Genomic DNA, 13,674 nt, shown 5'->3' with positions numbered 1-13,674 from the left:
CATTATTTATTATATTTTATTTTTGTATTTGATCAAACGATGACGCTAAAAAATATACAGTAGAAACTTGCACCAAATTCTCACGGGAACATGTAAGTATATAACATTACCCAACCAATAAAAAGCTATTCCTAACACACAAGTTGTGTAAGTGTAGATAATTTAGATTTCTCTTACTTTTCATCTTGGGTATTGTTTACTGTTCAACAAGAGTCAAGACACGACTCAGCAGTGGAACTCGTTATGCCTACTACCACAAAAGAGCGACTAGATTAAATAAATATCTGACCGAAATGATAATAGTTACACTAATAATATCTATCTAACTAAAGAATTTAAAAGAACCATCCTCATGGCCAAACTTTACCACCAATACCATTAATAGAGTAGACTAATAATTTGTTCACGATTATAATTGTTATTTTATCAGTTTTTAACCGACTTCAAAAAAAAGGAGGAGGTTCTCAATTCGTCGGGATCTTTTTTTAAATTTTTTTTTATGTATGTTCACCGATTCCTCCGCCGTTTACGAACCGATTTTGAAAATTCTTTTTTTGTTGTATTGGGTTGAGCTCCCAGGTGGTCCCATTTTTTTTTTCCAGAATTTTATCTCACCCCCAAGGGTGGGTAAAGGGGTAAAAACAGGGTATGAATTTCCATTTTGGGCACACATATTAACCGATTCTAATGAAATTAAGAACGTAAATATAGTTCTTATAACAAAAAAATATGATGGTGACCTTGAGCTGATCTGATGATGGAAACGGAAGGCAGTCAGGGGAACTCCTCAACGGTATATAGCAACTACTTCGTGTTTAGGCTTGAATGATTCGTATTGATTAGTAGGACTTTTTGATATAATTTGCACCTTACTTTTGATTGAAAATTATTGCAAATAAACTAAAAACTATAAAAGAAAATTATAATTAAAAAAAATAAAAAACTGACTTCAAAAAACCACTAAAATGTAAGATTGAAATAATTTAAGGTTTACACAAATTCTACTCGTATGTGACAGTACAAATATACCTTAGCAGGAACTGTTATTTTTTGAAGTTGGTGCCATATTTCTTCAGATTACTTTGTCACCGCACCAACATCAAAAAAGAACAGTTCCTACTTAGGTATATTTGTAAATAATTTCTTACATTTTAGTGGTTTTTTGAAGTCGATTTTTTATTTGTGTTAAACTCCTTACTGAGAGTTAGTTTGGTAACACGAGCTACGTGCCCACTTTTCGTCTCAGTTAGCGTGTAGCGTAGCATAATAGGAAGGAAATTCGTGAGCGATTGATCTCAGAACTCAGCACCTGGCACAGGCACTCTGGTGGCGGTTCGGTTTCCCGCATTTTCGGTTAAAGTTCTAGTGGATTTTAAAATCGATATAGCTAGGACATGGTCTCGGTCTCACTCATTTTGTGTTGACATTCTGACCGTCATACTTCATATAATATTAAATTAATGAGACTATCTTGTGAACAGCCATAGATTTATGTATTTTAATAAAAAATTGTATTCTACTCTAGTACTATCACATCAAGTGATTTTCAATACGAGTTAGCTTTTATTTCATTTCACTCTTTAAAATACAGTACAAAAGTGTGTCTGTAAATCCCGTCGCCCCTGCTGGACTCAATCAATATACCTGTAACCTGTAATGCGGTTATCACACGCTGACGGAACCGGATATTGCTGTCTGCAAAAAGTTTGTAGCAAATGTTAGTCCGCCTCCGTCGTTATCGGTTTCTCTATTAAATGGAAAGTCTAGTCTATGCCCAGGGGCCCTTCTGTTCGGTGCTCATCCGTGATTACTAGAAATACTATTTATTGTATAACATGTATATTATTACAAATAATAATGTTATTAAAGTATTTTTATAATAGTACCGACTTTAAACATATTTATGTGCACGCATTTCCTCATTAAATTCATATATTTTATTGCCTGGCTATATTTAGACTATTATGTATATTATTTTCACACATTTCGCAAAGGTATCATACTTTCAGATCTTTAAATAAAATATACTTACGCCTCATAAAATTAAACAATATCTAATCTTTATTGTTCATTCAGAGATCACTAACTTGGTTGTCAGTTCCCATAGTTTCGGAATTTCGGCTAGTTAGCATAACTTATGCATTGTTTTTGGTCTGATTCTCATGTTCATATTTCTAACGCTAATGCTGTGCCGTGTAGTGTTTGTGTACAACTAAAGGCTCCACAGTTATCAGGTTCTAAATAACAGTCCATTGCTTATTATCAACAAGACCATGTATATCGACTGTGTCAACTGTATTCATGAAGGTAGTAGTTGCAGGGATTGTCCGCGTACCGCCTTTTTTAACCGACTTCGAAAAAAGGAGGAGGTTCTCAATTCGTCTGTATGTGGTTTTCCCTTCTTGAAGCAATACTTTACGATACCGATTTCTGCGTCTGGGGTTCAGACATACAATATAAATATGTGTGATATACAATATTATATATCCCTATTAAATTGTATGCAGCTTCCTACGAATGTAGAATCCCAGACATGCACCTAACATAAATCGAGATCAAAGGAGCCGCCATAGCTGCGCTTGCGCATCGGACCGGACAATAAGACAACCTTATTGCAATTGCAAGAGATATTGACTCGCTCTAACCACCGAGACGGATTGCCAATCTCCAAACCGTTTTCAGGCTAAATTAAATCGACTGCTATTTCCATCTGTTTATCTTAACAAGATGTTAAATTGACTTACATTTTGAGTAAGATACATCGCATTACATAGGTAGAAGGTACTTTGACTATTTATTTCTGCTAACGATTCCTCATGAACTGGTAAAGTAGTACTCAACTACTATAGTTAGAGAATAAGAATGAATGAATATTTCAGAATGCAATCTGTAAGAAGTCAGACGTGAACTCGAGACAATGAACACTTTCCTCTAGCACTTCGACAGATTAATCTAAAGATGCACTGCTGCGGGTGCTGAGTGGTGACGTAGATGCCGAAAGTAATGGATATATTGAGGACTAGCGTGGTCAACGTTGCCAACCAATACATAGTGAAAAGAAAATGATGAATATGGGTCACAAGATGAGTGTTTTGTCATATTTATCTATCGTTTTGAGATATGATTTGTAGCTAAATTCCAAGAAGGTAATTTTCAAATTCATTCTAGTTATACATGAAAAACTGTTCTTAGGACCTTTAAGTGTCTACCTCAAGCTGCAAAAGTATAATAACAGACATTGCAAGCTCAGGTTATTTACACCGGTACTTACTTATCTTGATAGAGACACTGTCTTGCCTTTCGCCCTATTCATCGCCAGCAGATGTAGGGTATGGTATACGCCTGTTAAATACCGTTGTACGACTATCGAGTATGCTGTTGTAGTAAGGGACGTCAGTTTAATTTGTTCGGTTGCCTCAGCACATGGTGGCTGGCCCGCCCCACACGGCCCGCCATTATTATTAGGTCTTTTATACAGTTTTGATCGCTCCCGGATCGCCTGCGGACGTGCCGGCGCGATAACGACACCTTTTGACAGATGTTTCCTTCCATATTATTTTGTGATCGAGGACATTTTTGCTTGTAACTGTGACTGTTAAAGTATTGGTTAAAACTTTTCAATAACAATCTACTTGATGTTAAGTGCATGAGACAAGGATATCAATTTCCAAACAATTATCCTGTTATTGAAGATTATAGGTAAATATTAAATTATTTTTATTGGGCGGAAATGAACGGCTACAATCTTAATGCTCTAAAGTTGTCTGTACTATACATATTTAAAATGTGAATTATCTTAAAGTTGAATTAAAGGTCGTTTCTGTAATAAAACCACATGGTTGATTCTCAGAATTCCCTTTTCGCTAGGGTGCAAATGTGCAAGGGTGTTGCTATGTTTACAAAAATAACCAAAACTTTGATTATCAGACTACGGTAATTTACAACAAAATATGCATGGGAAAGACATTTGTATCAGTTATGCACTTCATGAATAATATTTATTGATGTCAAGTAAGAGATTGGGTTACGGGCCGGCATAAATTTTATTTATTACAAAATCTGACCAACATTTTGGATAGTAAAACTTGCGTTCCGGATTCTTGTTTGTTTATTTATCTGTGGAATCCACGGGTGAGTTATTGACACGAATAAAATTTAACTATAAATAAGTTAATATTGGTCCGAAATCGATATTTTATTAATGTTGTGTTCTGTTGGTTTACAATTTTAAGAAACAAATTGTTACTATTTTCCATTTATTTCGGTCCCTTCCTACACTAACAGCTAATGCGAATAACAAGACTCATTTCCTCCTGGCTACGGCTACATTTTCGCCACGTGCGTGGGGCGACCGGCGAGGGTGCACCGCCAGATATAGAGCAGGATCGCCAATTCACACACCACGCTCTGTGTCGACGTGTAAATCAACTCACCCTCAACACAAAAAGTTTACATTCATTTTGTGCTGCCCAATAATTAAGGTGATGAAATTATTAAATCGGACTAATGTTTAAATTTTTGATAGGTCCTGGAGAATTCAAATCTATGAATGGTACTAATTATAATATTTTCAAATTCCTTCAGCATCTATGTGAAAAATATTTTTTCACGAGTACGATTATCAATTCATGATACGTCACACTTCAAAAGACTATTAGCGAATAATAAAGTATAATCTAATTGTCCATTATCCTGCAGTCATTTCACCCAGCCCTTCATTTCCTGTCGCGCCCATGTCTACTATTTAGTGTTGCCCAAATTCAGTCTTGGTCTTGCAGTCTTGGTCTTGTTCTTGCGTTTTTGCAAGACCAAGACCAAGAACAAGACCGCGTATTTTTAGCAAGACCAAGACCAAGACTGACCGTGCAAGACTTGAGCAAGAACAAGACATAGCCTGCAAGACTCTTGCGTCTTGCAGAGCGCTATTTCACTGAGTAGTTAGGTGTAACAGTTCGGTGTATAGGTAAGTACGCTTAGGAATTCTATGAGATGCAAAAAACTGTATCAAAGAAAATGAAAAACTGGACCTATGCGCATTACGACTAATACCATAAACATAGCGAATAAAAAAATATCTATTAAAATCAAAAAGTAAACTTTAATAAATAGTAATAGACTAATAGGTAATTGCAAGACTTGCAAGACTCTTGCTGCAAGACCAAGACCAAGACCAAGACTGGGAGCGCAAGACCAAGACCAAGACCAAGACCAGGTGTATTGGCGCAAGACCAAGACCAAGACCAAGACCAGGTGTATTGGCGCAAGACCAAGACCAAGACTGGCTAAGTCTCGTCTTGTTCTTGCATTTGGGCAACACTACTACTATTGTAATGTAAACAAAGGGTTACGAAAGTACGTAGTATGTATAAATTATTGCATTCATTTATAGTGAAAACTTGCAAAAACCTTACCGAATGACAAGGCTCTTGTTCACTCACTCACAATTTGGAACAGCTTTCTTTTGATTAAAAGTGGATACTAACTTCACACTTCCAATCAAATTTCCACGACCACGACAAAATTAAGGCATACAAATCAGTCCTCCGTTTCAGACCAAGCTTTAAGCGATTTACCCTAGAAAAAATATATATTGCCTCTTGGGAACAGGTTTCCCAAGATATAGGTTATACCTAAGTAATTTTCGTCGCTATCGTTATAGTTTTACCAGGTTAGCAATGTATGCCGAGCCCCCTGGGAGTCCATAGCTCAGTCCTCGTTAGCCTATGGCCTATAGCCATTATGCTATATTTACCGTTTCAGAAACACATGCACACACATCATACATTCATTTCTAACTTTCTGTTCCCGTTTTTAACAACTTAATAAAGCTCAGTATGCTACTATTATCAAGTTAGGTATCTTTTATGTTATGTTTGAAAGTGTGATGTGGCTTTTCATAATGGTATCTTGTTTCTGTAGTTTTCAGTCAACTTCCATAGAACTAGTATTCTATGTTACGAAGTTACATTCAAATCTCTAGAAGCCTTATCTTTATTGTCCATTCTAATGCAAAAAAATAACTTAGGTACTTACCAACATAAAGGTTGCAAGCTAAAGTGATTACCTCATACGGTCTCGCAATAACAGCTTAGTATTTTTTTACATTTCCTTATAATGGTTATTTTTGCTATCAAGTTTGCGTATAAAGCCTTGACCATAAATAATTTTATTAGCTACCTCACCCCAAAGACCAGTTTTGCCGGGTTAACTAGCTACGACTGGCTCGATGACGAAGCTCTTCAAATATATCAATTACCTATACCTGGATCTTTTATTCGACGGAATTCTGACATTTCAAAAGTGATGCTACTTAAAAAGCTCTTAACCGAAAAAAGGAAAAGTTTGGATCCATTTCTGGGCAATAAAAAAATAAAATGACAGATAATGTATGGAATTCATATTAATTACTTTATTTTATTCTTTAGCTGGCATCACTTCCCACAAAATTCAGGGATAGTAAACCTTTTTAATCGATTTCAAAAAAAGATTCTTTATTCGGTACATAATTGTATGTACTTATGTAAGATTATTGGGACTGCACAACAAACAAATATACTTGCAAACTTTTATAGATGTGTGTATGTTTATAATGTTTGTCCACGCATATCTCCGAAACGATTGAACCAATTGCCACTATTATTTTTTTTAATGGCTTACAATGAGCAGTCTAAGTATCATCATAATCGGTTAGTATTAATAATGATTAGATATTCTATTCTATTCTCTTTGGGGATGTAAGTACCTGCACCTGGCTCTCTCGAGTAGAACCTTTGTGCATATCCCCAAGGCCTAAACTGCCTTCCTAAGCTTGGACCATTTCCCACCACGCTGGTCCACTGCGGGTTGGTGGGTTCACATATCTAGATGTGCTAAATCTAGATATGCAGGTTTCCTCACGATGTTTTCCTTCACCGTAAGAGCGATGGTATACATTGTACTTAAGTTAAAAGAACTCATTGGTACATGTCAGCGCCGGGATTCGAACCCGCATCTCTTGCATGAGAAGCGGGCGCTTACCCGACAGAGCTACCATCGCTCTTATTATTATTTAATAATCTATTAGATATTTCAATAATCAATTATATATTTTCTTTATTTATTAATTTATACTTTAATTAAGTATATTGTTTTTGTGATGTAAAGGGACGTAATTATTACTCACCGTAGGTATATCCCCTTTTAATTTGGAGCACCGCACTTAATAAAATGGATAGGTACATTCACTAACAAATAAAATGTATAGAGTAGTTTAGACTTAGATGTTCAGGGGGGTCACTCTCTAAATCGACGAACGAACGAACAAGAATTGTCACGCAATCAGCACGCTTAATACAACGAGATAGAGCCGAGCTCTTGTTCGTTCGTTCGTTTGATTTTGGTAGTGGCCCTCCAGACTCGTATTGAAAAAAGGGCTCAGCTAAAAAAGGTTTGTGATCTCTGACATGTCAAAAGAAGATAACTGTCAGAATTCCGTCGAATAAAAGATCCAGGTATAGTTAGATATTTTGGATTTTATACATAAGTACATGTAGGTACTATTCTTGTGACTTTTCTCCTACGCAAACGCAAAGTTGAATAAACTTTGACATATTTAAATATGTTAAGTGCAAAAAATAACAGCTTCATCGATCAAGCGAGACTTTTGGCCGAGCCTCTCTAGAATATTTCATAGGAATGTGAACTCTATGCGATTAATAATAGGGCTAGTGTTCGTGAGTCCGTTATTGGCGTGCTAGTCGGTAGCTAAAGCTAGTGTTGACGCGAGACATGTCAATGTGTCATCGGCTAATGTGTTTGGTGTTAAATTTTTCACTCTATTTAAGTACTGTTGCCTTCTACATGGTTATTACATCATCAAGGTTTAACTTCTAACCTATACTTAGCTGTAGAAATTTAAATACTCCTTTAACCCAAACGTTAGGAAATTTATCTATTTAAAGTTTGGGGCAACAAATCGTAACACAAATATTTACGTTGTAAGTACAAAATGGAGTTTCCTTTCTCAGTTTACTTGTATTTTAAGTTATTATTTTGTTTACGTTATAGGTAAAGAATGATTATATTATTTTTGTTATTGGGATACACGTTCATTTAGGTTAAAAGTGAAAATCAATAATTCTCTCAATACTTTGGTCACGTACTTAGGTATAAGTGTTTTGTGGAGTCGCAAATGTTCAGTTTCTCCTTATTGTAAATTCTAAGAACAGAAACGAGAAATCCAATGTTTTCGATGTTGCATCGCGGGACGTGATGTCTCCGATACCTTACGTACCCATCTCTTATGCCTAAAGTGTACAGCAGTGCGCGATTGAGGGCTGCAGATGGCTTACTTATTCTGCTCTACATTTCGTATCTACTTGTACGTTTTGTATTTAGGCTTTTATACTAACTGAGCCCCGTACGTTGAGGGTTGAGGAAAACATTAAACTCAGATTTTGAATGTTTTTCCACTACGTGGAATATTCTTACCACCTTATCTCCATAAGTAAGCTTTGTTTTGTTTTAAAGCGGTGAAAGGAATTTAATCGGTTATAATAATTTACGTAAATAATCTTATCGATTGATTAAAAAAACTAATTTTAATATTTTTGATAAGTAGGTATACATAAAGTACACATTAAAAGTATAATAATGAATGAAAACAATCTCCCTATCATTTTATAGTTGCGTCAATATACCCAACCACAATAATATTATAGATCATTCAGTAATAATTAAACTAATCAGGTTAATAATAGTAATTAAAATAGTAAATTAGAACTAATAGGCTCTAACTGCTAACGACACGAACCGTCATTCTCTAACACAATTTCTCCTCAAATCACCCTCGAAGCTATCTAATAAGCTGTGACGAATGCCCGCTCCACTAGTGAGGTGAGACCTTCGCAACCTTCACCGGCCAGATCAATTACATACTGAGGTGTTCACTAGCTAGAGAAGCAACTATATTCTGAAGCTGTTTCTTAAGCAAAAGTTTATACCAGGTTTAAAGGGTAATTGTCACGATATTTGAGAAATCTAAACAACTTTTTACATGACTGTCCCTCGGTTTCGCAACTGAGTATTTGAGGTTGAGTCGTTCTCAAAGCCTACTTAAGTTCATACTTATTAAATTTCTGTTTCTGAATTGAGATTTCTTATGATTGAGTTTGGTTTGAGCAACATAGCTTGAGAAATCTCAAATTTGACAGTTGGCATGCTTAACTTCATGCTTAGCGACAAAAATGCGTTTCACAACGCGTTTGACAGCGCTCAAACCGTACTTGCTCAAAGTTGAGACTGTCAAATTTAAGTAACCAATTTCGCCTACTTAAACCTTAATCAAATATTTTTACTCGTGATTATTGTGAAATATCAAGTATTATACAAGAGTTTTGTTTGCTGTACAATGTCCAGTGACGATACTTCGTTAATCTAATCTTATAACACCATTCATAAATGCAGCCATACCGTCACAAGAAGCATTTAATAGAGCCCAGAACCCAACAAGAAACACCATTGAGTGATGCTTTGTGGTGCTAAAGAAAAGATTTTCATATCTACATTATGGAATGCAACTCAAATTGCAGAAGGTTTACAAGGTCATTATGAGATGTTGCACAACATGGCTCTAGAACTAGACGATTATACTTGTGGTTCTGGACAATGAAATAGAAGAGGAACCATATGCTGTGCAGCCTTTGCCTCAAGAACTGCAAAGTTTTGAAAACAAGAAGAATATGCTGTAAGAACCATGTAAGAACAGCACTGGTGGAGACATATAAAATATTTATGAATGTAAGGACTTATATTAGATTTCATGGCTATAAATAAAAATATTTGTTTAAACTTTTATATTCTTTAATTAATAATATTTTTATCAGGAAACAACAATAATCACAGTAATCACTTAGAAATCAAAATAATGCTCCGGGTTTGATTTGTTGTTGTTGTTGTTGTTGTTCTAAGGTACCCTGGTGGTACAGAGGGTCTTCACGAGAGTGCGCCACGCCGTCCGGTCCTCAGCAACCGCTCTGGCCTCCGTCCAGCCCAGGCCTTGCGCTCGCAGCTCGCCGTCGACTGTACGCCGCCATGTGTGCACGAGGCGACCGCGTCTGCGGTGGTGCGTCCCTTCTGATAGTGTGGCCGATCAATCTCCAACTCGCCATGCGACTTCTTACTCGATAATATGTAGTTGGTTCATCGATCCGCTCCCGAACGCTTGAGCATGTTGGAGTCCCACACAGATCCGAGTTGAGGGAAGGCAGTTTTCGTTATTTATTCCAGCTGGGCTGGACTTGGGCTACCGAGTCAGTGCTCTACTTGGTTGCTCACTGGGTCCAGTCACTGAACTAACTAATTATTATCTTCCTTTCCATTTTAATATTTGGTTAGAATCCTTTAATTTAATATATAACTATGGTAAAGTACACAAGATTATATTTGGTTTTGAAGATGAATATTTATGAAATGACAATAGATTTGATTGATTGACAATGAAATGACAATGACATTTCGAATTTCACAGATTGGATTTTGAAATGCGTTCCGTTGTCTATCCTGGTGATTCGAAATTAAAAGAAATATCTGAATTTATAACATTATGGCCTAATATATTATAAATAGATAATTCTTTTAATAATTTCACGTGTTTGAAATTAAATTCGTCAATATTTTTTAACAAAAATCCTATACAATAGTTTTATCGATTAAAACCGGTTTTTTGTACATATAATGAAACGTAAAGTCGTGCTTAGAGGCACCTTGATTAAATACTTAGCTGAGTACGGTTTGATAAAAACTATGTTCTACTTCTGAAACGTAGAAAACCTAAGTATCTACTCAACCATTGAGCAAATCTCTACTAAGATTTTCTTGAATACTCTATTCTGAAACCGGGTGTGTGTCTTTGTGTTAAGACCGTTAGTTACTTTCATCCTGTCCATACTTTTAGTAATAGCATGATAGGTGAGCACTTGCACGCGAACTTACACGATCAATGCCTCTTTAATGTAGGCTCTTGTGAATAAATGACTCAGGCTAAAGCATAAATCCATAGTTAAAAATAACCTTTTAATTAATGTGGGTTCGATGCGTGAGCGCAGACTGCGCGTCTGGGCTATAATCGTGCTAAACTGAAAAGAGTGCTATCACTAGCGAGTTAGAAGATATGAATGCAATGAGTGTCGGGTCGGATTATAGCTGTGCCCTGCAGCCGTAGCGATGACCCGGACCCATAGGCACAATGCTTTTATGGAGATGATTGGAGATTGTGTGATTTGTGGAGTGGATGTGTTCGTTTAGACTTATATGGAGATCGACGCGCCAATTTAGCATTTGAATTACTGGTGTTTGAATAACTTATTAGGCGAATACGGCAGCTTTTAATGGGAGGATTTTAATTGATTAATCTAATAATTGAAAAGTTGCTGTAGCACGAAACTTTAATTATTTATTAAATTCTTATTAAACTCGCGCCTTAGTTCTAGAGCTATGGTGTTGATTACTTTCACACGCTCCCAATCTGAGATACTTTGTTACCGACTATAGCTACTTCAAAATCTAGAATCGATGATGTTAACCATTTTATCGGTATCAGCTAATATTTATGACTTCTTATCTAGGATACCGATAGCGCGCTAATATCAGAGACGGGAAACTGGTAGGCAATGTTATTTTAATTATAGAACTTGAATAACTTCATACAACGTACCTTGTAGCTTCTAATAATAGCTTAATGCAAGTCGGTTAATGTCGCGGGAGTGCATGTGCCGTTTGTGATTGTGTAAAACATGAAGGTAACAGGTTTTATTGTGATTCGTTCTGAATGGCCACCAGCCATGGGAGCGACGCTTTGTGCGAGAGAAAATGCAGGCCTCGATAGGTTTTGCTTATTGTTTCTAGTTTCACCTCTTTGTAAACAGAGTCTGACTTCTTTGGCGCCTAACTAACTCGGCTAGCTATCGAAGACTGTATTTTTTTGTCTCTCCGCCGTTCGTTACGCCATGCCACAACACAATGTGCGCATATTTTATCTACAAGTGTTGCATTGTGGATCGAATGCAAAATGGAGCCATAAAAGTGGTTTCACACGTTTTGCCACGTAAGTGCAAGAAATGACACGAATACAAGCGGTTTTCCTTGATGTTCTCGTAATCTCTCGTAAGTTAAATGCAGATTGGCATCAGCAATGACTGCAACGCCCGCTGCATTGGGCTTACGCAAATACAGTGTAATGTGAACAACAAATAGGACAATAGCAGTATCCATCTCCCGCGGGACAGCTGCCCCTCGGGCCCGCATACAATGCACGCCCGCACCGCACTCCCGCTCCTGTTACATTATATTGACACAAAAGACCACATTTAATAAACAGTACTTCTATATTGTTACAGAATATGTGATGTGAGAAGAGTTCGCCATGGCAGACGATAGCACAACGCCGAGCGAGAGCGTCGGCGACCCGCCAGCCACCGCCGAAGTGGTGTGCCAGACTGAAGAGAACAAGACTGAGGGAGATGTGAGCCCTGCTCCGGACCACGCGGCGCCCAGCACTGAGGGGCCCGACCACGCGGCACCTAGCACTGAGGTGTCCGACCAGGGAACGACCGACCACACGGCGCCCAACGATGATGCCCCACACTGCGAAACAGTAGACCAGTGCACCGGACCGGACAGTGGCATCGCGCTCGCGGAGACCATGACCGAGGAGGTGAAGACCTCGGAGAGCTCAGCGCTAGTGGAGGCGCTGGAGGAGCTGGCGGCGGCGGCGGCGGGCAGCGACAGCGGCGTGGAGGGCTGCGGCCGCGCGCTCAGCAGCGCCGGCGGCTCGCGCTCCTGCGCGTCCAGCGTCGTGTCGTGCGGCTCCGGCTGCGGCTCCGAGAGCTCCGGCCTGGGCCCCGCGCGCCGCCGCCGCCCCGTGGTCACGCTGGCCGAGCCGCGCCGCCCGCCCGCCGCCTCCACCCCGCGCCCCGCCACCGCGCCGCGCGGGCCCAACCTCGCCACGCGCGAGCGCGCCCGCAGCCGCGAGAAGCCCGTGCCGCCGGAGAAGCCGCGGCCGCTCACGCCCAAGCCGCGCATCCGGCCCACCGGCGACCTGCCGCACCTCGTGCGCGAGAGCCCCGCGCTGCGAGCCAAGCCGACCCGCACGTCCACCGCGCGGTGCCGCACGCCCAGCTCGCCCGAGGAGCGGCGCTGGGGGGCGGGCGCGGCGCGGGGCGCGGGCGGCGCGGGCTCGCCCGTCGACAAGTACGGCTCGCTGGGCCGGCGGCGCCGCGAGGACGCGCCCTCCCCGCCCGCGCCGCCCGCCCCCGCGCGCCGCCCCGCGCTCGCCCGCTCCGCCTCCTCGCGCTCCACCACCAAGACCCGCGTCAGGATCTACGCCGAGAAGAACTGCCAGACCGTGCTCATAGGAGCGGACATTGAGTCGGCGCTGGGCGGGATCACACCTAATATTGAAAGGTAAACACACAGATTCATATTTTTAGGTTATTAAATATTTAACACATTGATGGACACTAGATTAACGGTGAAATTCATAAAAAAGCACTAAAAATTTGTATGGGAGTTGAGTGATGATTTGCTGGTGCACATGCCGGCACTCTGCCTAGGCGCAGTATAGTAAACACGACGTCGGTGACCGTTGTGTGCGTGTGAGTGCACACTTTTTTCTGTATGAAAACTTATTGCTGTATG

General features: G+C 39.6%; 1 protein-coding gene across 8 annotated transcripts in view; it reads left to right on the top strand.

Moving 5' to 3' along the window:
* LOC119693644 overlaps positions 1–13,674 on the top strand; it is a 53,012-nt gene that overhangs the window by 28,714 nt on the left and 10,624 nt on the right. For 3 of the 8 annotated variants that reach the window (XM_048623339.1, XM_048623342.1, XM_048623347.1), the window contains exon 3: positions 12,375–13,440. In XM_048623339.1, the coding sequence (XP_048479296.1) occupies positions 12,401–13,440 (1,040 nt within the window). In that variant the 5' untranslated portion in view covers positions 12,375–12,400. The other 5 variants (XM_048623343.1, XM_048623346.1, XM_048623340.1 and 2 more) reach the window with 5 other exon arrangements.

The sequence above is a fragment of the Plutella xylostella genome, chromosome 10 (genome assembly GCF_932276165.1).
Source record: "Plutella xylostella chromosome 10, ilPluXylo3.1, whole genome shotgun sequence".
NCBI classification, from domain to species: Eukaryota; Metazoa; Arthropoda; class Insecta; order Lepidoptera; family Plutellidae; genus Plutella; species Plutella xylostella.
The sequence above is the reverse complement of the archived record's forward strand: the minus strand, read 5'-3'. Positions and strand labels throughout refer to the sequence as shown.